Here is a 22,919-nt window from a genome sequence, read left to right on the forward strand (position 1 = left end):
CACAACACCTGGAGCTTCACAAGTAGAACACTATGTAAAACCTATGTCTCTGACATCCTTTGTATGGTCAATTATCAAACAGTGAAGTAATGCTTAAAAACACATTTAAAAGCACTGCATATTTGAGCACCACATAGTACAATTTCCTTGTGTTTTAGAGGGCTACCTCAAAAGAATAAGACCAAAGTCAACAAAACACAGATGTCAAAATTATAAAAATATTCAATTATCACTGCGGCAAGCTGCTCAGTAAATGCTAGCTGACTCAAATCCCTTAGTAAGAACAGCAAAACAAGTGACTCGGTTTAATCTTGTTGGTTATTATACCAAATCCAATCAATCACTGTTTGCAGAAATTATCTTTTAAGGTTCAAAGTATAAAATTCCTTAACCGGGTTTCAATCGGTTGTTAACATTCCATCTGAAGCGGGAAGTCAGCTGAGTCATCCACATATAACAGACTGCTGCAGATTCAAAATGCTCTTCCCTAGTTACAAGAGTAGAAAGGCTAGGATTTCTGCTTCATAGCCAACTCACACACCCAGAGTATGCAAATTGTTTTAAAAATAAGACCACCTTCATAGGAAATTTAAGCTATATTTATTTCCATGGGTCTTGTTTTTTTTTTTTATTTTTTTAAGAGAGAAACTATGCCTTTGTCGAACATTACTTTCTCTCTTTGAAGCTTAAAATCTCTTCATTGCCACTATGCAGCTCCTCTGATAACCTCCCTGTAACATGTTGTTTCTTACTCTTTGGGGAGCCATGACCCTTTGAAACCAGATAAATGCTAAGAACCATCTTTTTTTTTTTTAAAGCACATATTCAATTTTTCAAAGTACTTCATACCATCTGTATCCCTGTATAAAATCCAGGATGAGAATCTCTGTTCAGTGGGACATCCTTTTTCAGGATGCAGATTGCAAGCCCTGTTTTATTTTCTGACCCAGGTTATCAGTTTATCAGTGGTGAAAGCTGAAAACAAGCAGCTTTCATGTCTAACAATTAGGGAGCTACCTCCAGAATGACCCTTCAAAAAAGTGCAATTGTCACAAGCGATCAGTTTAAACACGAAGACGTGTAATTACTGTAACCTCAACTATTTAAAATTATATCTCAGTTTGACCTAATTGTTGGCATGTCTGAAAATGAAAGAAACAAAGAGTGAGAAGGAAGGTAAAAGCACTGGGTCCACTTTCAGCTAATTTGCTTAAAAATGGTGGGGGAAGGAGCCTGATGTGCTGTCCTGAGAGCACATAACCTATACATTATTCCTGCCAAAAAGGTTTCACTGTGGGCGCCTGGGTGGCTCAGTGGGTTAAGCCTCTGCCTTCGGCTCAGGTCATGATCCCAGGGTCCTAGGATCGAGCCCCGCATCGGGCTCTCTGCTCAGCAAGGAGCCTGCTTCCCCCTCTCTCTCTCTGCCTGCCTCTCTGCCTACTTGTGATCTCTCTCTCTCTGTCAAAATAAAAGAAGAAAAAGAAAAAGAAAAATCTTTTTAAAAAAAAAAAAAAAGGTTTCATTGTATCTAATCCTACAGAAACCATCAGAAAAATCCAAACTGAAGCCTGCAAAAACTAGTCTGGACTACTCCAAAATGTCAGTGTCATGAAGGGGAAAGAAAAGGGTAAGAAGCTGCCTCTGATGTAGAGAAATTACAGACAACTAAAAGCAACTCTGGGTTAGGGAATGAAGGGCCAAAAACCCAACATATTTTTTAAAAAAGTTACTAAGATGGCTGGGAAAATCTGAATAAGGACAGAAGGGCATTGTGACAAAGTTAAACTTACCTGTGAGTGGTAATGAGATTGTTATACAGAATGCCCTTATTCTCAGGAGATGTGTGTTGTCTTACTTAAGGATGAATTGGCCACGATAAAACTATATGGCAAAATATTAATAATAGGGAGATATACAGATGTTCGCCACACTAATCTTGCTATTTTGCTGAAGGTTAGAATGATTTTTTAAAAATTTTAAATGGGAGGACATTTTGACTTTGAGTGAGACTGTCATAAGTCATTCTGAGCAGAAAACATACAGCACATTCTATTTTTGTCTCTCCAATCACGGGCAATACTTCTGAGGTTGCCAGAAAACAGAACTGTAAGGGACTTTAATTTATACTTGCAGACTTACTTCAGAAGCCAAAAACACAAGAGGTTACAGAGTGGTACTCAGACTTTTTAATGATATTCATATTTAAATTTTCCAGAGGGCTGTTACGCATTTTTAAATTAAGCTTACAGTTTTTGATTCATTTATTTTATCAATTGACTACCACATAGCTGCCAAATTAAGCGAGGAAGAAACCTACCAATATGAATTTGTTGGCCTACAAACCGTATCACAGGAAAGCAACAGAAAACCTTAACAAAATTGGAAGTAATTTTTTTTTTTTCTCAGATAAAGGTGGATGAATTGCCAAAAGTAGGATCCACCTTATCTAGACAGACCTAATGCTCTGGTTTATTCCTGCTGTCCCTAATCTTTCCTTATTTAGCACCTGTCCCAGGAAAAAGTGCCTCAGATAACAATGTCCCAGTTTAGATGCTACATTATATGGCACTACAGCATCTTTAACAATTTTTCTTAAATGATGGTGTTTAATAGTTGGTTTAGGGAGGAAAAATCAGCTAACGTGAAGTGTTTAACTTTTTCGTTAGACAATATACTCTACATTATAGAAATAAATTAATTACTAAAATGGGCACAAAATACATTAAGTGTTCTTACATTTTCAGAAAGAAATGAGAAATCAAAGTTATTTTTCTATTATGCATTATAAAATAAAATATTGCACATTTGCAAGACCTCAGCAGTTAAGAGTCAAAAGACCTGTTGGAATCCCAGCTCCGTCACTTGAGAGAATATAACCTTGACTGAGTTACTGGATCTGTCTTAAACCTTAGCTTTCTGACTTGTAAAATGGAAGAGATCAGAATCCTGGCTGGTCTCTCTAATCTCACGGTCCAGCTCTAAATACTGAATGATTCTATGCCTTTTTGCTCCAAAATATTTTTTAAAATTAGATCAGTTGCCTTGGATTTTTTTTTTACAACTAGCAAATGTAACTTACCATATTCTCTCACCAAACTCCTATTTCTGTTCTGACCTCTCTTCTGTTCAGAGGCTGGGTCAATCTCTCATTCACCCACGATGGTGTTTAAACCCCTCTCACAACTAATCCCAGCTTAGTTGACTGCCAAATGCCAGATTCCACTTTCTCAGTATCTCCCACTCTCAGCTCTTTTCTCCCAACACTGTAATTCAGGTCTTCATCAACACCTGCCTTATTCTATCATACCACACCACCTTACCCAAAAGCATGGAATAGCTCCATACTACCAACAAGATCTGTGCCACAAGATCTAAGTCCTCAACCTAATACTCAAGAACCTCTGCATCTGGCCCTGCTCTTCCGCACCAATCCAAACTACCCACTGCTATTTCAAAACTCCCTGTACTACCTGGGATTTTGTACCACTAGTTCTGTTGTTCTTACTCTGCCCTTTTCTCTGCCTTTCCAAATTGAGTTCATCCTTTAAACTTCAGTTCTAGGGGTGCCTGAGTGGCTCAGTTGGGTAAGCGTCTGCCTTCGGTTTAGTCATGATCTCAAGGTCCTGGGCTGGAGCCCCGCATCAGGCTCCCTGCTCAGCAGGGAGTCTGCTTCTCCCTCTCCTTCTGCCCACCCCCACAATTTTGTACACTCTCAGATAAATAAAATCTTTTCAAAAAAAATTAAAAAAATAAAGTTCAGTTACAGTGGTGACCACTCCCACCCCATCACAGTTCCCTTTTTTGAATGCCCATGATAATGACATAAAGTGACACATTTTAACGGCCAACAGTGTTATTTAAAAATATAGTTTACCCCAGGTAGTAAACTAAATTTCTCTTCTGCCAATTCTGTTTAACTGGTACTGGCTACCTGGCACACTGTCTTGAGGATTCGCCACTTAGCAGAGGGAAAGGAGAATGGCAACACAACGCCAACATTCAGAACTAGAAGGTTCAATCTAGGGGCCCACACAATAGGATTTGTACTTCCAATGTATTAAAAGATATAAAAATTAACGTTTAAATATTTAACATTAAAATTTCATACGTTTGGTTATCTGCAGGGAATATGAAGATCTAGAATGGCAGTTCTCAGCTGGGGCTGATTTTGCCCCCCAGAGAACATTTAGCAATATCTAAAGACATTTCTGAATGTTACAACTGGAAGGGAGTGATAAAGGCAGATGCTGCTGACCATCCCACAAGGCACAGGGCAGACCTCACAATAATAAATTATCTGGTCCAAAATGTCAACAGAGCCCAAGTTAAGAAACTCTGATCTAGAAGTATCAAATGTACCTGTGGGTTCTGCCTCCTCAAAGATATTTTCAAGTTTTTCAAGATGAAGAACCATGCCTCTAAAAAGAGACAATACAATATGATCCGAAGCCTGACAGCTCCTCCAAAACCAGTGATGTGGCCTCCTGAAAGTTACTTAACCTCTTTATGCCTCAAAGTCTTCATCTGTAAAACAGTAATAATAGTACCTACCTCACACCGTGACCCAGGGATCAGATGAGTCCATGTAAAGTCTTCAGAAAATGTGCCAGGCAGATAGTAAGCATTCAGTACACTTACTACTTCTGTTCTTCCCCTCCCAAGTGCCTAGCCTTGCATTTGGAACATAGAAGATGCTCAAGAAATGTTTGCTAAAGGAATACAGAATAATGCCTTGATTTCCTGGGGAAAACATAAATGCTTCAAGACATACACACTCTCCTTATTTGGGAAAAAGGAAGCACAGACCTAGAGATGGAGCTGAAGGCAAGCATTTGCCCACCCAATCACACCTCTCCCTCCTTGGACCTTTTAACCTTTAGGCAATGCTACCCTCCCACAGTCCTGATATACTGCCTTGTAATCTCCTTAAAAATTGTTCCTCCTCATTGTGCCTGACTACCAACTGCAGTGTAGAGCTATCCTTAAATATGGAATGAGATGGTAACTTAACCCCTACACCATCTACTTTGTATTAGTTATTCATGTACATATGACAGTCTTCCTACCAGATTGTACATGCTCTCTGTGGCCAGGGACGACACTGAACTCCTTTTCATACAACCCAGGGGACCTCACACACGTTAGGAACTGACTAGCCCAAATCTCTCATTTTATAGATTACATACAGAGGCTAAGTGATTTGCCAAGAATCAAGGTCATATTGTAAGTGGCAGGGCTGGGATTCAAACTCTGATATATAACTTATATAGAGACTCTACGTTCTCTCCAACTGTAATAGCACATGAAAATTATAACTGGTAAAGGCAATTTTTAATTAAGCCCCAGAAAACCTCCATAGAAATTATACTGATATAGTTACCTGACAAAGCAAAAATGGGAGGAGAAATAGACTCCAAGCTCCCTTCTGCTGCTGAAAATTCAATCTGTTTTCTTTAATGGTCTCATATCTTAACATATATTTTTTTAAGCTTTTGACAACAAAAATTACTAAATGTCTAAAGAACAGTTGTTTAATCAGTGATGTCAGGCTTAATTTCCTTGAACCGGTCCCCATAATTATAAGAAATGATAATTATAAGAAAATCTCTTATTTGGTAAGCCAATGATGCCCACCCTTCACCCGCTGAGATTTTTTTAACTATCACGTTACCAGATTAATATCTATAAAACTCAAAAGACCAGCATTTGGGATAATTTTATATGGTGAAAAATATTCACATGATTTGAACTGAGTGTTATTAACCTCACCATAAACGTAAAACTTACAATCGTAAAGGACAAACTACATTTAAGACTTAAGATAGGAGAGATTTTATTTTATCCTGTCCAAGTGAAAAAGAAAGCTGCTCACTGATAAGGTTCATCCAGAAGTTTCTCTGAGTTTCCCCATATGATTCAAAAGAAAACGGCCAATAAGGACATTATTGGACAAGACCGTAAGAAAATGAATTTGAAAAGAGTTAAATATAATGCAATGCTCTGATGCTTTAAGCAGTTACAGCTCGCTAAAGCTAATCGTTTCCACAAAGGCTACGTTTAAAAATCAAAAAACTCCCTTTGTGGTGGAGATTTAAGTTACCAGTGCAAAAACACTCAGGCCCAGCAGAAACGATAAGCATTTAATGGGAATAGATTTTTAATTATTTTACCAGTTGATAAAAAGAGCACACACCGAACACAGACACAAATGTAGTTTCAAAAGAAAACAAAACGCAGTTTATGCTCGGTAAAGTTCAAGGGCAAAACTGTTTCCAGTGCAACAGAATCCGCCTGACTACAATGTGTTGGGGGGAAAAAATGCGAACATAGTATCTTCTTATAAAGGCAACAATTTGAGTTACAAAGTAATAACGGTGAAGCCAAAACAGTTTGACAGCCCGCCATAAGGGCCGCCTCAATCATGAGTCACACAATGCCTGCAACCATTTACAATAGTAATTAATGCACAAGTCCCCTAATTAAATTCTAAAAGGGTGAGAATGCTTTAACTAAGTTTACAAGAATTGCTTTTCGCTGTTTTTTCTTCCCCGAAAGAAAAGAACACACGCGTAATTACGCATCTCCCCGCAATCCCTCCATACAATATTCCCTCCGGCCTCTTCTCCCGAATGCCAATTCCCTGCGTGCGAAAAGAAAATGACACGGGGGAACTTCTAAACCCAGAAAGGACGAACCAGAGTGGAAATACACGATTAATGGGGCGACAGACGGAAGCTCGCCCATCTTACCTGCTAAGATTCCTTTCTACGTCTTTGGTAGCTTTAGCTTCCAATTCTCTGCAAGAGAAAAGAAAAAAGAGAGAGAGAGAGAGATGCGCGTGAAAACGGAGCCGCTGCGGCAGAGGCTCGCGCCGGGGCGGATGGGGGAGGGGAGGGGAGCCCGGGGGTGCTCACAAAGCTGCGGGGCTGCAGCCCGGACTGCGGGCAGGAGGCGCGGGCGAGCCGCAGCCCCCGGCCCGGCCCCAGCCGCGCAACGCGGCCCCTCCGGGCCTCCTGCCCGACCTCCGCAGCGGCGCCCCCACACCCCCCCGCTGGGGACCGAAGTCTCGGGGACGCCCGCCGCCGCCGCTGCCGCCGCCGCCCGCAGTCGCGGGCCCTGCGGCAGCGCCCCAGGCTCCTCCCGCCTGGAGGGAGGCCCCCGCCCCACTCACCTCATGTGTGTAAAGTGCACGAGCAAGTGGGGCGCGGCGAGTGAGGCTCACGAGCCTCAAGCCCTCCGCAGCGCCGCGGGGAGAGGCCCGAGCCGCTGCACCAGCGCCATTTTCTACACCGACCCGCTGCCGCCGCCGCCGCCACCGCCGCCGCCGCAGGCCCCAGACCGGAAGTGAATGCCCTGTTCGGCAACCCCTTCCGGGGCCGCCGCGGCCACCGGCCTCAAGATGGAGGCCCTAGCAACTAACCCCGCAGCCGGGGCAGGCCCTTGGCAACCACCCGGGTGCGGCTCGCGGTCGGCCGCCGGACCTCCCTGAGGGGAGGGTCACCGCCTCCGAGGCGCCCTGCACAGCGGCTGGGGGGCCCGCCGAGCCCCGGGCCCAGCCTCCGTCGCCGCGGCCGACTGCGATCCGACTGGAGTCCCGCCCCTCCTCCTCCTCCTTCTTTGCTGCGACACAAGTTTCCTTCCCTGCCGCCCGGCCCCTCCCCCACCGAAACACACCAAAAAAAAAAAAAAAAAAAAGGGCTAAACCGCAAATTCTACCCCTGCCGCAGCAAGATGAGCTCGCGCGGCTTTTGAAATCCGGCACTTGTAATTATTTTTGACCTTGGGCCAATTATTTAACCTCTCTGCTCCTCTGCTTCCTCCTCAGGTAAAGAATGCATACCTGAGGAGGACTATAAGCCTTAAAAGCGATTTTTATCCACCGAATTTTGCAGACCGTTTGACTCAGCAATTCCCCTGGCATGAATTTCTGTTCCGAAAACAATCCCGGACATCTACAAATATTTCACCGTCAACATGTTAAGTTCCGGGGATGATGATGGTGAAAAATCGTAAACGGCCAAAATGTCCAACACTCTGAGGTAGCTTTAAAAACTGAATTACTGGCGTGCGTTAGGGTACTGCAAAAATGATGGGGAGGAAAAGTAACGGCGTGGGGGAAAGTGGTTACAATAGAGTAAGTGAAAAAGCGGGTTCCAAACTCGCCTCCACGGCAGGAAACATGTAGATACAATACGATACATACGTGTAGTAAAGTAAAAATACCTAAGTGTCCATGGGAGAGTCATACATACCTACAGGTAGATACAGCAATATACTTCCACGTAGATACAATAAGATACATGTGTTCGTGTGTATATGTGGATCTTCTTTCCGTCCTCTCCAAAAGCCTTTTTTTTCCCTCCTAATCAAAAGATGATCCCTCCTTTGGATGCTTAAAATCCATTCCTTCTCCGAGACCTCACTCTAAGGATCATCCTGTTTTCCTCTTTCTAAACTAAGTCTTTCTTTCCATTGGATTTCAAACATGACCAAATCTCCCCCATTAAAAAAACAAAACCTCCCTTCACTGCCCAGTTCTTATCCTTTCTGAGGGAGATGTGTAATAAATAGGTTAATGAATAAATGAAAGAATGCACAGAAAGTCCTAAAGCACATGCACCAAAATGTTAACTGATGCGGATTTTAATTTTCTTTTATCTGGCTTTTTTATTTTGTTTCATTTTTACACAATGAGCATGTTAAAACACCCCCCCACCCCCCACCCCCCCAACACACACAAATTTTTAAAAACCAGGTTTATAGGAGTGCCTGGCTTGTTCACTCGGTGGAGCATATGACTCTTGATCTTGGGTTGTAAGTTGGTGTCCCACATTGAGTGTAGAGATTAAAAAATAAAATTTCTTTTAACAGAGGGCCAGAGGGAGGAGGGAAGGACAGGGGGGGAGAGAAAATCTTAGGCAGGCTCCAAGCCCAGCACTGAGCCCAAGGCAGGGCTTGGCCTCAGGAGCCTTGAGATCATGACCCCTGCCAAAATCAAGAAAACAACACTTAACCGACTGAGCCATCCAGGCACCCCAAAAATAAAATCTTAAAAAAAAAAAAAAAAAAGTCATGTGGGGCACCCGGGTGGCTTAGTCAATTAGGTATCGGACTCTTGATTTTGGCTCAGGTCATGATCTCTGGGTCCTGATCTTGGGGGTCTGGGATTAAGCCTTTGTGGGACCCCCTCCTCAGTGGGGAGCCTGCTTCTCCCTCTCCCTCTGGCTCTCCCCCTGCTTGTGCACTTTCTGTCTGTCAAATAAAGTGTTAAAAAAAACCAGATTTACACAATGTGAAATGTAAACGGCACCAAATAAATGCTAAGTGACTTCTTTTCTGGCCATCATCCCTAAGGTCCATAGATATATATATTTGGTTTGGTTTTTTTTTTTTTAATGGTTCTTCCTACTTGAAATGTTACAAATTATATCATTTCTTTAGTAGGAGTTAAAAGATATGAACATGTATGTATAGCACAATGTGCTTTCATGCCAGGTTTATGAATAATTTTCCATGACAGCATAACACCATAAAAACAGTATTTATCAGTATTTACAGAGCTGTTAAGATTAGCTGATTTTTTTAAAAAGATTTTGTTTATTTATTTGACAGAGATCACAAGTAGGCAGAGAGGCAGGCAGAGAGAGAGAGAGAGAGAGAGGAGGAAGCAGGCTCTCCACTGAGCAGAGAGCCCGATGCGGGGCTTGATCCCAGGACCCTGAGATCATGACCTGAGCCGAAGGCAGAGGCTTAACCCACTGTGCCCCCCAGGCGCCCCATGATTTTTTTTTTTTTTTTTAAATAAACTTCCTTAGGTTTGAATAACCCACTGGTTGTCCATTGGGACATATAGCTATGCCTGGTTTTTGGTTGGGTTTGGTTGTCATAACTGGATGCTACTGGTATCTACTGGGTAGAAGTCAGGGGTTCTGCTAAACATCCTACAATGCAAAGCACAGCCCCACAATACAAGAGTATCTGAACCAAAATGCCATTAGCACCTAAGATTGGGAAACCCTAGAACTAATTCCCAGCCCGAGGGAAGTTGAGAAGGTAGGATTTCTTGGAGATCTTTCCAGTGTGATTTGACATAACCCCTCCAGGGCTGCATTATGAAGCCATGCTAATCACTTTTTAATGAGCTCTTATGCATAGAGGTAGATCAAAGAAGAATGACCTTGTAAGACCAGCAGGGATTCCTTATCAGTAACCTTCTAAGGAATGTTGTCTTCTTATTATCATTTCCCTTTACTAAAAAAGTAGTCTCTCTTTCTACTATTTTGCATTATCATACATATTCTAGTAACTTCCATTTAAAAAAAAATATTTAACACAATGAGCACTGACCAACATATAGAATTGTTGAATCAGGGGTGCCTGGGTGGCTCACTTGGTTGAACATCTGCCTTCCGCTCAGTTCATGATCCCAGGGTGCTGGGATGGAGCCGGCATAGAGCTTCCTGCTCAGTGGGAAGCCTGCTTCTTCCTCTCCCACTCCCCCTGCTTGTGTTCTCTCTCTCTCTCTCCCTCATTCTCTCTCGATATGTCTCTCTCTGTCCAATATATAAAATCTTAAAAAAAAAAAAAAAGAATTGTTGAATCATTACATTGTATATGTATATTAACTATACTGGAATTAAAATTTTAAAAAAGAAAACACACAAAACAGGGTAAAGGGATAGGTGAAATGGGTGAAGGGGATTAAGAGTACATGTATCATGACGAGCGCTGAGTAATGTACAGAACTGTTGAATCGAATCATATTCTACACCTGATACTAATATAACACTGTATGGTAATTATACTTTATTTTAAAGAAGATATACGTTCAAATGATTTTCTAAAAATATTTCTTGCTCCTCACATGGAGACATGGGTTATTTCTTTGAATGGATTTGCAGACCATTCTGTAATTCATGTAGACAATTGTTTTAAAACAATAAAGATGTTAAAGTAAAATAGATAAACATATAAATAAATAAAACAACAAAAACCAGTTGATGGATCCTCACTCCTCCACAGCTCCTTTTTTCTGCTCTCCTTCTTAGAAAAGCTTCTTGGAAAGTGTTAGAAAAGTGTTCTATACCAGCTACTTCCAACTGCTCACCTCCTGTCCACTTTCACCTGACATTGCTATTCATCCACCCAAATTGCTCTTATCAATGTCACAAATGACCCTGAAGCTGTCAAACTCAATGGTAATATTCCTAACCTGGTCTTGACTTAGCTCTTAGCTGTATTTCTGCAACTGGTCACTCCTACCTTCTTTTGAGAGTCTCTTCTCTTGGCTGCCTTGGCAGCCCACTCTCCCTGAATTTTTTTTTTTTTTTAGGTTTTATTTATTTATTTGACAGAGTGAGAAAGATCACAAGTAGGCAGAGAGGCAGGCACTTGGGGGTGGTGGTGGGGGGAGCAGGCTCCCCACTGAGCAGAGAGCTCTAATACGGGGACTCATCCCAGGACCCTGAGATCACAACTGGAGCCAAAGGCAGAGGTCCAACCCACTGAGCCACCCAGGTGCCCCTCCCTGAATTTCTTTTTACCTCTCTATCCTTTCCTTTTTTTTTGTATCCTTTACCAGCATCTCCCAATTTATACCAAATAAATGTCAGGATCCCCAAGGCTCCGTTCCAGACCTCTTCCCCATGTCTCTCCACTTTCTCCTTGGGATGGATGATTGCATACATTCTCTTATATCTAAATACTGTTTAAATAGAGATGCTTTTCAGACTCCTAGTCTTAGCCTGTATCTCACATGTATACCCCAGAATGCCAAAATGACAGATCACCCATGCAAGAAATATTTATTGAGCACCTACTGTGTGGGCCTTTTACTCTGCCTTTTGTGAGGAACTACTTTGGTGGATTAAATCTAATGGGGCAGAGATAGATATATTTTTTTAAGCAAACTATAAAGCGTATAATTACAAACACAAGTGCACAGAAGGAATGTTGTTCTAAGCAAATGTAAAACAAAGGAACATCACATAGATTATGTGGCCAAAGAAAGTTTCTTTGAAAATGTCAGGCTTTGGGGCATCTGGGTGGCTCAGTGGGTTGGGCCTCTGCCTTTGGCTCAGGTCATGGTCTCAGGGTCCTGGGATCGAGCCCAGCATCGGGCTCTCTGCTTGGCGGGGAGCCTATTTCCCCCCTCTCTGCCTGCCTCTCTGCCTCCTTGTGACCTCTCTTTCTCTGTGTGTCAAATAAATAAATAAAATCTTAAAAAAAAAAGAAAAGAAAAGAAAAAATGTCAGGCTTCACTGAGAGCTGAAGGCTGAGGGACAGCCAACCAGGACCCAGGGAATAGGAGAGGAAAGTTCTCAGGCTGGAATTTACATCTGGGCATCTTGCTTATGGATGAAAACAAGCTTTGCACTGCATTTGGCTTTAAATCCTCTGGAGCCACCATTTTTATTTTACTCACATAATCAATTCAGAACAAAACCAGAAACGAGATCTCGTATATAGAGTAATGGGTTTCATTACCACTGCTCATTGAAGTAAGCAAATGCCATTTCCTACAACAAGCAGAGTCCCTAGATTCAATGAATATTAGAATATTTTGTATGGCTCACTGTCGAAGTTTACAGTTTGAGAATTTGGATATAACATGAAATGCCTTTCCAACGATAACTTTTTATGAAATAAGCTGTAACTATCTCAGAAAACTTCTCACTTCTTCTTAGCATAATAAGAAGCAGGCTGTACAAATTTAAATTTAAATTTAAATAAGACCCTTGGGGCGCCTGGGTGGCTCAGTGGGTTAAGCCGCTGCCTTCGGCTCAGGTCATGATCTCGGGGTCCTGGGATCGAGTCCTGCATCGGGCTCTCTGCTCAGCGGGGAGCCTGCTTCCCTCTCTCTCTCTCTCTCTCTCTCTCTCTGCCTGCCTCTCTGTCTACTTGTGATCTCTCTCTGTCAGATAAGTGAATAAAATCTTAAAAAAAAAAAGAAAAATAAAAAGATTTAAAAAAAATTTAAATAAGACCCTTTCTCCATTTGTCTTTCTTCTTTAGGTTCTTGTTTCTTTGGTTTCTGAGGTTACCAGAACATAAATGTTCTCCAACCCTCTCTTCTTTCTCTCACTGGGAGGAGTAAATGACTAGCTTGACTTAGGAAATTATGTGCTTGAAAGAAAATGATTTTTTTTTCCTCCCAAGCCTTTACCAAATGTCATCATGATATATCTATATATGTATTTTTTTAGGCAAAGCTCACTCAGAATATTCTTAAATTTAGAAAATTTTTCACAATAATGTGTAGATGGGAGTTGAAGGCATGAACATGAATTAGATTTCCTGGAGAGAGTATTTATTTTGTTAAAATTTATTTGGCACTTCTTATGTGCCAGGCATGCATTGTTCTAAGTGCTTTACAAATATGAACTAAACATTCATTGTTTTCCTCCCATGACTCCATGAGGTGGGAATGTGATTCCCATTTTACAGATGAGGATAAATAACTTGCTCAAAGTCACATAAATTGTGGTAGTAAAACCAAGCAATTTGGCTCCCGAGCCCATGTCACTAACCCCTACATTGAGACTGGTTTATCTCAACCATAGTAGACTCTGCAGGACTTTTTTTTTTTAAGATTTTATTTATTTATTTGACAGACAGAGATCACAAGTAGGCAGAGAGGCAGGCAGAGAGAGAGGAAAAGAAGCAGGTTCCCCGCTGAGCAGAGAGCTCGATGCGGGGCTCTATCCCAGGACCCTGGGATCATGATCTAAGCTGAAGGCAGAGTCTTTAACCCACTGAGGCACCCAGGCACCCCTCTGCAGGACTTTTGATAACAAATATTTTTTTAAAAGATTTTATTTATTTATTTGACAGAGAGATAGAGATCACAAGTAGGTAGAGCAGCAGGCAGAGAAGGGGAGGAAAGCAGGGTCCCCACCAAGCAGAGATTCCGACTCAGGGCTCAATCCCAGGACTCTGAGATCATGACCTGAGCTGAAGGCAGAGGCTTAACCCACTGAGCCACCCAGGCGCCCCTGATAACACATATTTTATATTTTTTAATACCACCCCTTACTATCCGCAAATGAGCATCATAGGTAATATAATCCACCTAACACATAATTTCAAAACATGTATATAATAAATTATCTCTGATTTAAAAGAGAAATAAGAGAGGGCACCTGGGTGGCTCAGTGGTTAAGCATCTGCCTTCGGCTCAGGTCATGATCCCAGGATTGGGCGATCAAGCCCCATATAGGGCTCCCTGATCCCCCTGCTTGTGTTTCCTCTCTCCCTGTGTCTCTCTCTGTCAAATAAATAAATAAAATCTTTAAAAAGAGAGAGAGAGATAGAGAGAGAGAGAGAAATAAGGGAAATGTAAGTATAAAATAAAATGTCTTTCACCAGGTAAATGCTTGGGAAGCCTCAGTAAAACAGGCAGATGCTAGCAGCTCTGTGTAGAATCCCTACTACAAATGTAGACTGACACGGTGGTGTCACATCGATTACTCACACACTAAGAACCGTGGTGATATTGGAGGCAAAATTTTTCTAGAATACAAAACAACTCTCAAGTTCTGAAACAACTAGATGGTAATTCTCCTTCAGTCGACGTGGTAATTGCATTAATGTTAGGGTCTATTAAAACTGAAAACGTAGGAGTTAGGTCCTTGGATAATGATAAATACACCTTCTGCCTGTGTGAGTGTCCAGCGCGAGAGAGGGAATTTCCATTTTGTGGGACTCTCCAGCATCCACAACTCCTATCCACTGAATCTTAGCACACCACCACTACTTTGTGACAACCGAAACCACTTTTGGGGTGCCTGGGTGGCTCAGTGGGTTAAGCCTCTGCCTTCGGCTCGGGTCATGATCCCAGAGTCCTGGGATCGAGCTCCACATCGGACTCTCTGCTCGGCAGGGAGCCTGCTTCCCCCTCTCTCTCTGCCTGCCTCTCTGCCTGTTTGTGATCTCTCTCTCTCTCTCTCTCTCTCTCTCTCTCTGTCAAATAAATAAATTTAAAAAAAGAAAGAAAGAAAGAAAGAAACCACTTTTAACCGTTTCCCCAAACCCTCTGAGGAATGGAGGTGAGATATTATTTTATTGAGAACCACTACTCTGGAATGAGAATATTCTTGAGGAAGTTTGGTACTCCAGGGAAGAAACCAGTGAGGGAGGAGGAAAAACGGGATAACCGTAGTATAATGGGGCCAAGGGATGCCTCCCAGACATCTCAGACTGACATGTCAAAGCTGAGCCTCCTTCCCCCTCCTCCGCTCCCTTCCCCCACTACACACAAACATATCCCCAAGGGGACAGTTTTCCTCAGCTCAGTAATAACACTACTAGTTACCGAGAGGCCCAGAAACCTAAGAGTCAGTTTTGACTTTTCCCTCTCCCTCACCCAATGCATCAATAAATTATAATCTCCAAACTTCTATATTTCCCGTCTTCTGTTTCTTCACTGCAACCTCGCTAAAAACTCCACAAATTCTTTCCTTTCTCCCTTTTTTATTTTTTGGTCATGGTATAGTTTATATAAAATAAAATGCACCCATGTGAAGTGAAAAGTTCAATGAGTTTTGGCAAATAAATACACACATGTAACCACTACCACAGTCAATACATAGGACATGTCAATCACCGCAGAATATTCCCTCAGGATCCTTTTCAGTCGCTCATCTGCTACCGGCAACACACACATACACAGGACACCAGAAAACTGTGCTTCTGACTTATATCCCCATAAATGAGTATTGTCAGTTCTAGAACTTATATAAATGGAGTCATACAATGTATCTATCCTCTGTGCCTGGCTTCTCTTGCTCAATATCTGGGAGAGACATTGATGTTGAAAGTATCAGAAGTTTGTTTCTTTTTATTACTGACAAGTATTCCATTGTTCACCATTTTCCATTGATTGACATTTGGGTTATTTCCCGTTTGGGGTTATCATGAATCCAGCTGCTAAGAACACTCTTGTACACATCTCTTTTTGGGGATATTCGACGTATGTTCTTATTCCTCTTGGATAAATAGCTGGGAACACAACTACTGAATCACAGGAGAAGTGTATAGGAGAGCTTAACTCTACGAGAAACTCTAGAACGTTTCCAAAGTGGTTACACCAGGTTACCATTCCAATCCTGGGAAGAGTTCTATTGCTCCACATCCTTGGACAGGACTGCACATGTTCCCTCTTTACCTCTTGAAATCATTCTCCATGTAGCATCCTTTACGACTTTTTCTTCAAATGAAAACTTAATCATCTTACTCTGCAGCTTAAAATAATTCAAAGACTTTCTAAGGCTCTTGATTCAAAGCCTAACCTCTTTAACATGGTCTGTGGTGCCTCCTCAATGGTCTCTCTGGTCATTCCCCCTGCTCTTAAGTCCAGGTAATCCAAGGGCCCTTCTTTCACTTTCTAAAATGTGCCTAGCTCCTTGATGCAGCTCGCTGCTAACCCCCCACTGGCTCTCCAACACCTGTATACCACACCTAGGAAGGACTTTCTGACCACCACCTGTTAGGTGTCCCAATGACATATTCTAAAGGCATTCTCTACTCCTTTAATAGCACAAGCACATTTGTGATGTAGTATTTCTGTCATTATTTGTTTAATCTTTGATTCTCTGGATTCTTTGTAAGCTCCAGGAGAGCAAGGACCATGTCTGCCTTCTTCTCACTGTATTTTTAGCATCTATCACATTGCCTCCATTCCTCAGGTATTTTGGCTGCTTAAAATTCCTGAATGGCTCTCTATATTCTATAGGATACTATCGGAAACCCCTTGTCCAGCACAAAAGGCCCTTCAAGACTTCTTACTAACCAAGCCTGCCCAATTTCTTAGAACTCTTATTTTGTGTTCCAGTGATACTGAGTCATTCCTACTCTCTCATGTTTTTCAATGCCTCTACAACTTGAACATGTTATTTCTTCTGAGTGGAACACCTCCCTTATTGTCTACCTAATAAACTCCGACCTCAAAGCCTGGTTCAAATGTTTTGATGAGCCTTCCTGGGATTCTCTGGACCTCATAACAACGTAGATGGGATTCAAGTCCCAGTACTAACTTAGACTTCTCTGACTCTTGTCCCCTCCTATTCTGGTGGAAACTCAGCTCTCTGGAAGAACCCCCGTGAACATTTATGGCTGGAATTGCACATGTTCTCATGAGATAATTCATTTTATTCAGACATTGCTGGCATGGAGGGCCTCAGAGAGTGGGGACCTGTCTGTTGGGTTCAGTGTTGTATTCCCTAGGACTTACAGCTGTGCCCCGGAGGTATTAAACATTGAATTAATATTTGTTGAATGATGAAGAATGAATGTCTTTGTTCCAAGCAATTCCAAAATGTGTGTCAAGGAGCATCATTGTTCTCCCAGGTATTTGCTTGTTACCATCTTGACTGTTAGCATGAATTAGATTCATCTAAACATCTGCTTGGCTTCTTAGATCTGCTGGGTTTTGCTTTATCTTGCAGCTGTAAACAACATTCTTTCTATAAGGCACTTGTTTTCTGTCAGACCCACCAGGTACCTTCACTGTTTTGTTGAGAAGAAAGTGGGCACTTCTGCCCCTTACCAGGTCGCTCAGACATTCACTGTTAAAATAATGAGTTATTGGGGTACCTGGCTGGCTCAGTTGGTAGAGCACATAACTCTTGATCTCAGGGTTGTATGTTCCAGCCCCACGTTGGATGTAGAAATTACTTAAAAATAGAATCTTTCACCAAAAAGTCAGTTATTGTTTCCTGATTTTTTTCTATGAATGGACCAAATGATAATGGCATCCTGCTTTTTACTTGAGGGCCAATCTTCTTCACTCTCAGTCCATTCATTTGGATAGAGAAATGTCGCATTGAAAGCATTTTTATATTTTAAAACAATTCGGCTGGATGTCCATATGGAAGAAATAGTACCTCAACTCATACCTTGAATCATATACAAAAATAAACTCAAAACATTTCCTATGCCTAAATATGAAAACAAAAACTACAGAATTTCTAGAAGAAAATATAGGAGAAATTTTTGTGACCTTGATTTGGGCAATGATTTCATAGTTACCAGAAACACGATCCATAACACATAAAAATTAAGAAATTCTGTGCTTCAAAAGACGCTGTTCAGAGAATGAAAAAACAAGCCACTGACTGGGACACAAGTTGTGACACAGGCATACAGCCAATCACGTATCCAATAAAGAATTTGCATCCAGAATATACAAAGGAGATACAATACTCAATAAGAAGAAAACCTATTTTTTAAACAGGCCAAAAATTTGAACAGACACTTCAATACATAAGATACCCAAATGCTCAACATTTTTAGTTTAACTAGGGAAATGCAAATTAAAACCACAATAAGATCATACCACACACCTATAAGAGTGTTCAAAATTAAACGGATTGGCCTCCCTGTTGCTGGTGAAGATGGGAAACATCTATACCTCCCATACACTGCTTGGGGGGATGTAAAATCATTCAATTAATTTGGAAAGCCATTTTGATTCTTTTTTTAAAAGATTTTATTTATTTGTTTATTTATTTGACAGACAGAGATCACAAGTAGGCAGAGAAGCAGGCAGAAAGAGAGAGAGGGGGAAGCAGGCTCCCTGCTGAGCAGAGAGCCCCATGTGGGGCTCCATCCCACGATCCTGGGATCGTGACCTAAGCCAAAGGCAGAGGCTTAACCCACTGAGCCACCCAGGTGCCCCCATTTTGATTGTTTCTTAAGAAAATAAGCACACACCTAACATATGACCTAGCCACATACCCAAGAGACAAGAAAACATGTTTTCATACAAAGATTTGTGTGTGAACGCTTATGGAAGTTTTACTTATAATACCCCCAAACTATGAACAACCTGGTTATCCATCAACAGAAGAAACAAGTTGGTGTATATCCATAAAATGGAATATTCTTCGGCACTTAAAAGGAATGAACTTAAAAGGAATTCAACATGGATGAATTTTAAAATAATTATGCTGATAGAACTCAGACCCCAAGAAAGAAGAAACTATCACACAATTTAAATAAAATTCTAGAAAATGTAACTTATTCTATAGCAACCGAAAGTAGATCAGTTCTTGCTTGGGGATGGGGAAGATGCAGGAAAGGGGAGAGAGAAAGATTACAAAAAGGCAGGAGAAAACTTCTGGGGGTGATGGAGTTTTATTACCTTGATTGTGGTGATGGATTCCCAGCTGTATACATTTGTCAAAACTTACTAGATGACACATTTTTAAAAATGCAATAGGCCATGTCCACAAACAAAAAGTCTGAGGAGAAACGGGACATTTATATAATATCAAAACACCTCCCACAAGACGCTTAAAGAGAAAAGAGTAACTTTACGACAGAGAAGCCTGAGAGACACCACCTTAACAGAGTCATCAAAGGGAATGTCCTCAGGAATGGGACACCTCAAAATCTAGCAGCACTTGGACGGATGCAGTGAGAAAAAGCTGCAGCTCTGTTCCTCTCAAAGGTGCCTAACCTTTCGTGAGGAAAGCTCAGATCAGCAAAACTGTGGCATGTTCTTCAGAATAACTGGCTTGTGATTCTTTCAAGCGTTAAGGTTAATGAACGTCAAGGAAAGACTAAAGAGCTGTTTGTGCTTGAAAGAGATGAAAGGTAGAGCAACTAAAAGCAATATTGGAGGGGTGCCTTGGTGACTCAGTACACTGAGCAGCTGACTCTTGACTTCAGCACAGGCCATGATGTCAGGGTTCTGAGATGGAATAGCACATAGGGCTCCCTGCTCATTGTAGAGTCTGCTTCTCCCTCTCCCTCTCCCTCCCCTTGCTCACTCTCATGCTCACTCTCTCTCTCTCTCTCTCAAATACATAAATAAAATCTTAAAAAAAAAAAAGCAATGTTGGGATTCTCAGCTCCATCCCTTTGCTAAAAAGACATTATTAAGATATTCATGCGCTTAGGGGAGCCTGGGTATCTCAGTTGTTAAGCATCTGCCTTTGGCTCAGGTCATGATCCCAGGGTTCTGGGATTGAGCCCTGCTTGGGGGGAAAAAAAAAAATCCCTGCTCAGCGGGGAGCCTGTTTCTCCAACTCTCACTCCCCCTGACTGTGTTCTCTGTCTCTCTGTCTCTGTCCAATAAATAAATAAAATCTTTAAAAAAAAAAAAGATAATTATGAGCTTAAAAGGAGTCTCTGGATTAGATAACATCAATGTTAATTTCCTAATTTCAGCGGTTGTGTTTGAGGAGAATTTCCTAGCTTGTAGGAAATATGACTTATTCCAGGGTGATGAGACATGTATTTGGGTCTATTTCCAGATTGTGTCAGCAGTTAGTTCCAGAAAAAAGTTCTTTTTCTGTACTTCCAACTTTTCTGTTAGGTTGTGATGGTTAAAGAAAATTATTCTATTTACACCTTTGTTTACATAACCGAGATCTCTGGGACATAGATCCATAGAAGTAGACTAGTTGGGTCAAAGGATATGAACATTTAAAAATATAATAAATATGGGGCGCCTGGGTGGCTCAGTGGGTTAAGCCTCTGCCTTCGACTCAGGTCATGATCTCAGGGTCTTGGGATCGAGTCCCGCATCGGGCTCTCTGCTCAGCAGTGAGCCTGCTTCCTCCTCTCTCTGCCTGCCTCTCTGCCTACTTGTGATCTCTCTCTCTCTCTCAAATAAATAAATAAAATCTTAAAAAAAAATAAAAAATATAAATATAATAAATATTACCAAAATGCCTTTCAGAAAGATTGTGCCAATTTATATTCTTACCAGCAATTTATGAAAGTACCTATTTTGTTACTCATTTGGGGCACTATGAAACACCTGTGTCTCTGCCAATCTGTTATCTTATTTAAATTGATATTTATTGAGTCACTAGTGAGGCTGAGAAACAGTCTACGTGTTTATAAGCAATTTGTATTTTTTTGAGCTATATCTTTATATTCTTTGTCCAATTTTAAAGCTATTCCTATTTTCCTTTTTATTTCTAAAAGTTCTTTGTATATTGAGGAACTTGGCTTTTTTAATCTGTTGTGTGGATTTAAAAACTATTTTAAAACTGGATTTTAAAACTATTCTAGCTTGCTACCGACCTTTTAAACTTAGTCTGTGTTATTTTTAAAAATATTTTATTTATTTGAGAGAGAGTGAGAGAGAGACAGAGGGAGAGAGGGAGAGAGAGAGCAGGAGCAGGGGGAAGCGGCTGAGGAAGAGGGAGAGGTAGAAGCAGACTGAGCAGGAAGCCTGGCACAGGGCTTGATCCCAGGACCCTGAGATCATGACCTGAGCTGAAGGCAGGCACTTAACGACTAAGCCACCCAGGCGCCCCTAGTCTGTGCTATTTTTGTACTGTGCAGCTATTTTAAAAAAATTTTTTTAGAGAGAGAGAGTTTGTATATGCATGTGTGCATGTGCAAGGGGGTGGAGAGGCAGAGGGAGAGAACCTTAAGCAGGCTCCATGCCCAGCATGAAGCCCTATGTGGGGCTCAATCTCACAATTCTGGGGTCATGACTTGAGCCAAAATCAAGAGTTGGACATCTAACTGACCGAGCCACCACGCGCCCTCCTCCCTGATTCATAAACAGCTTTACTATATACCAGCTTCTCAAATATATCTGGGTTGATTTCTAGATTCTAATCTGTTTTGTTAATCTGCCTTTCTCTTCCTGTACAAGTACCAAACCTTTTTCATAAACACAGCTTTTATAGTATGCTTGATACCTACTAGGGTTAATCCTTCTTTATTACTTTCCTTTTTCAGAATTTTCCTGGCTAGTCTCACTTGTTTATTTTTCCATTTGAACTTCAGACTCAGTGAGTCAACTTCCAAAAAAACCCTCATAACATACTTTTTTTGATATAAAATTAATGTAAAGTTCAGTGTTGTGAAATTGCACAACTTTACACCATCAAATCTTAATGGTGAACAGGGTATGTTTTTCATTTGTTTCTTCTTTCATTTTCCTTCATTTTTGTTGTTGCTGACGTGGTAATGGTTGGTGTTGGCCCTTTTTTAAGTACAATATTTTCTTTCTTTCTTTCTTTCTTTTTTCCCTAGCTTTTTTCTGAAATAGAGTAATGCTGTTGATTGGGGGTATTCATTTTTATACCAACTACCTTTCTGACTAAATTCACTGTTTATGAGAGACTTTCAATTAGTACTCTTGGATTATCTAGATATACAATTCTGTTACTTAAAAATAATGATCAGATTATCTTTACATTGGAATTCTTAAACTTACTTCTTACATCTAGAATAGTGTTAAATAATAGTGGCAATATATTCCTCTTATCTCGTTGCCAGCTTTAATGGAAAATGCTTCTAGCATCCATTTTAAACATGATGCATTTTATAACTGAAATGTTTTTATCATGTTAGTGATGGAGGTTGAAATTTATTAAACACTCTTCAAGTCTCTTAAAAGGGTCATGTGGTCATTCTCCTGTAGACAGTATTTAGGGTTCCTATAATATCAATAAAGAGTCAGTGTGACAGGGACACCTGGGTGGCTCAGTACTTTAACTGTCTGCCTTCAGCTCAGGTCATGATCTCAGGGTCCTGGGATCAAGTCCCACATCGGGCTTCCTTCTTAGCAAGGAGTCTGCTTCTCCCTCTGCCTCTGCCTGCCACTCTTCCTGCTTGTGCTCTCTCTCTCTCTACAAATAAATAAAATCTAAAAAAAAAAAAAAAAAAGAGGGGCACCTGGGTGGCTCAGTCATTGGGCATCTGCCTTCAGCTCATGTCGCCATCGCAGGGTCCTGGGATCAGGCCCGCATCGGGTTCCCTGCTCAGTGGGAAGCCTGCTTCTCCCTTTCCCACCTGCTTGTGTTCCCTCCCTCACTGTGTCTCTCTGTCAAAAAAATAAATAAAATCTTAAAAAATAAAAGAGTCTGTATGACAAAGAATTTGAGGGTCACACTGTCTGGTTCAAGTTCTAGATCTCCCGATTGCCCACTTGGCAACTTTCTTAGCTT

At 41.3% G+C, this 22,919-nt stretch overlaps 1 protein-coding gene across 7 annotated transcripts in view; it reads right to left on the minus strand.

Moving 5' to 3' along the window:
- The window catches only part of LOC111162174 (trinucleotide repeat containing 6A), a 162,689-nt gene that overhangs the window by 96,824 nt on the left and 42,946 nt on the right, over positions 1–22,919 (minus strand). For 3 of the 7 annotated variants that reach the window (XR_002641563.1, XM_022526382.1, XM_022526384.1), the window contains exons 1-2: positions 7,172–7,350; positions 6,750–6,797 (exon numbers count right to left, since the gene is read on the minus strand). The exons of 1 other annotated variant lie outside the window; for it this stretch is intronic. Coding sequence is in view for 5 of the 6 variants with exons in the window: in XM_022526382.1 (XP_022382090.1) it covers positions 6,750–6,797; positions 7,172–7,176 (53 nt within the window). In the remaining variant the exon portion in view is untranslated. Of the gene's footprint in view, positions 1–6,749; positions 6,798–7,171; positions 7,351–22,919 lie in introns of those variants that run through there. 3 more of the 7 variants (XM_022526381.1, XM_022526383.1, XM_022526379.1) reach the window with 2 other exon arrangements.

This window comes from Enhydra lutris, unplaced genomic scaffold (assembly GCF_002288905.1).
Source record: "Enhydra lutris kenyoni isolate GAN:26980312 unplaced genomic scaffold, ASM228890v2 scaffoldscaffold90, whole genome shotgun sequence".
Classification (NCBI taxonomy): domain Eukaryota; kingdom Metazoa; phylum Chordata; class Mammalia; order Carnivora; family Mustelidae; genus Enhydra; species Enhydra lutris.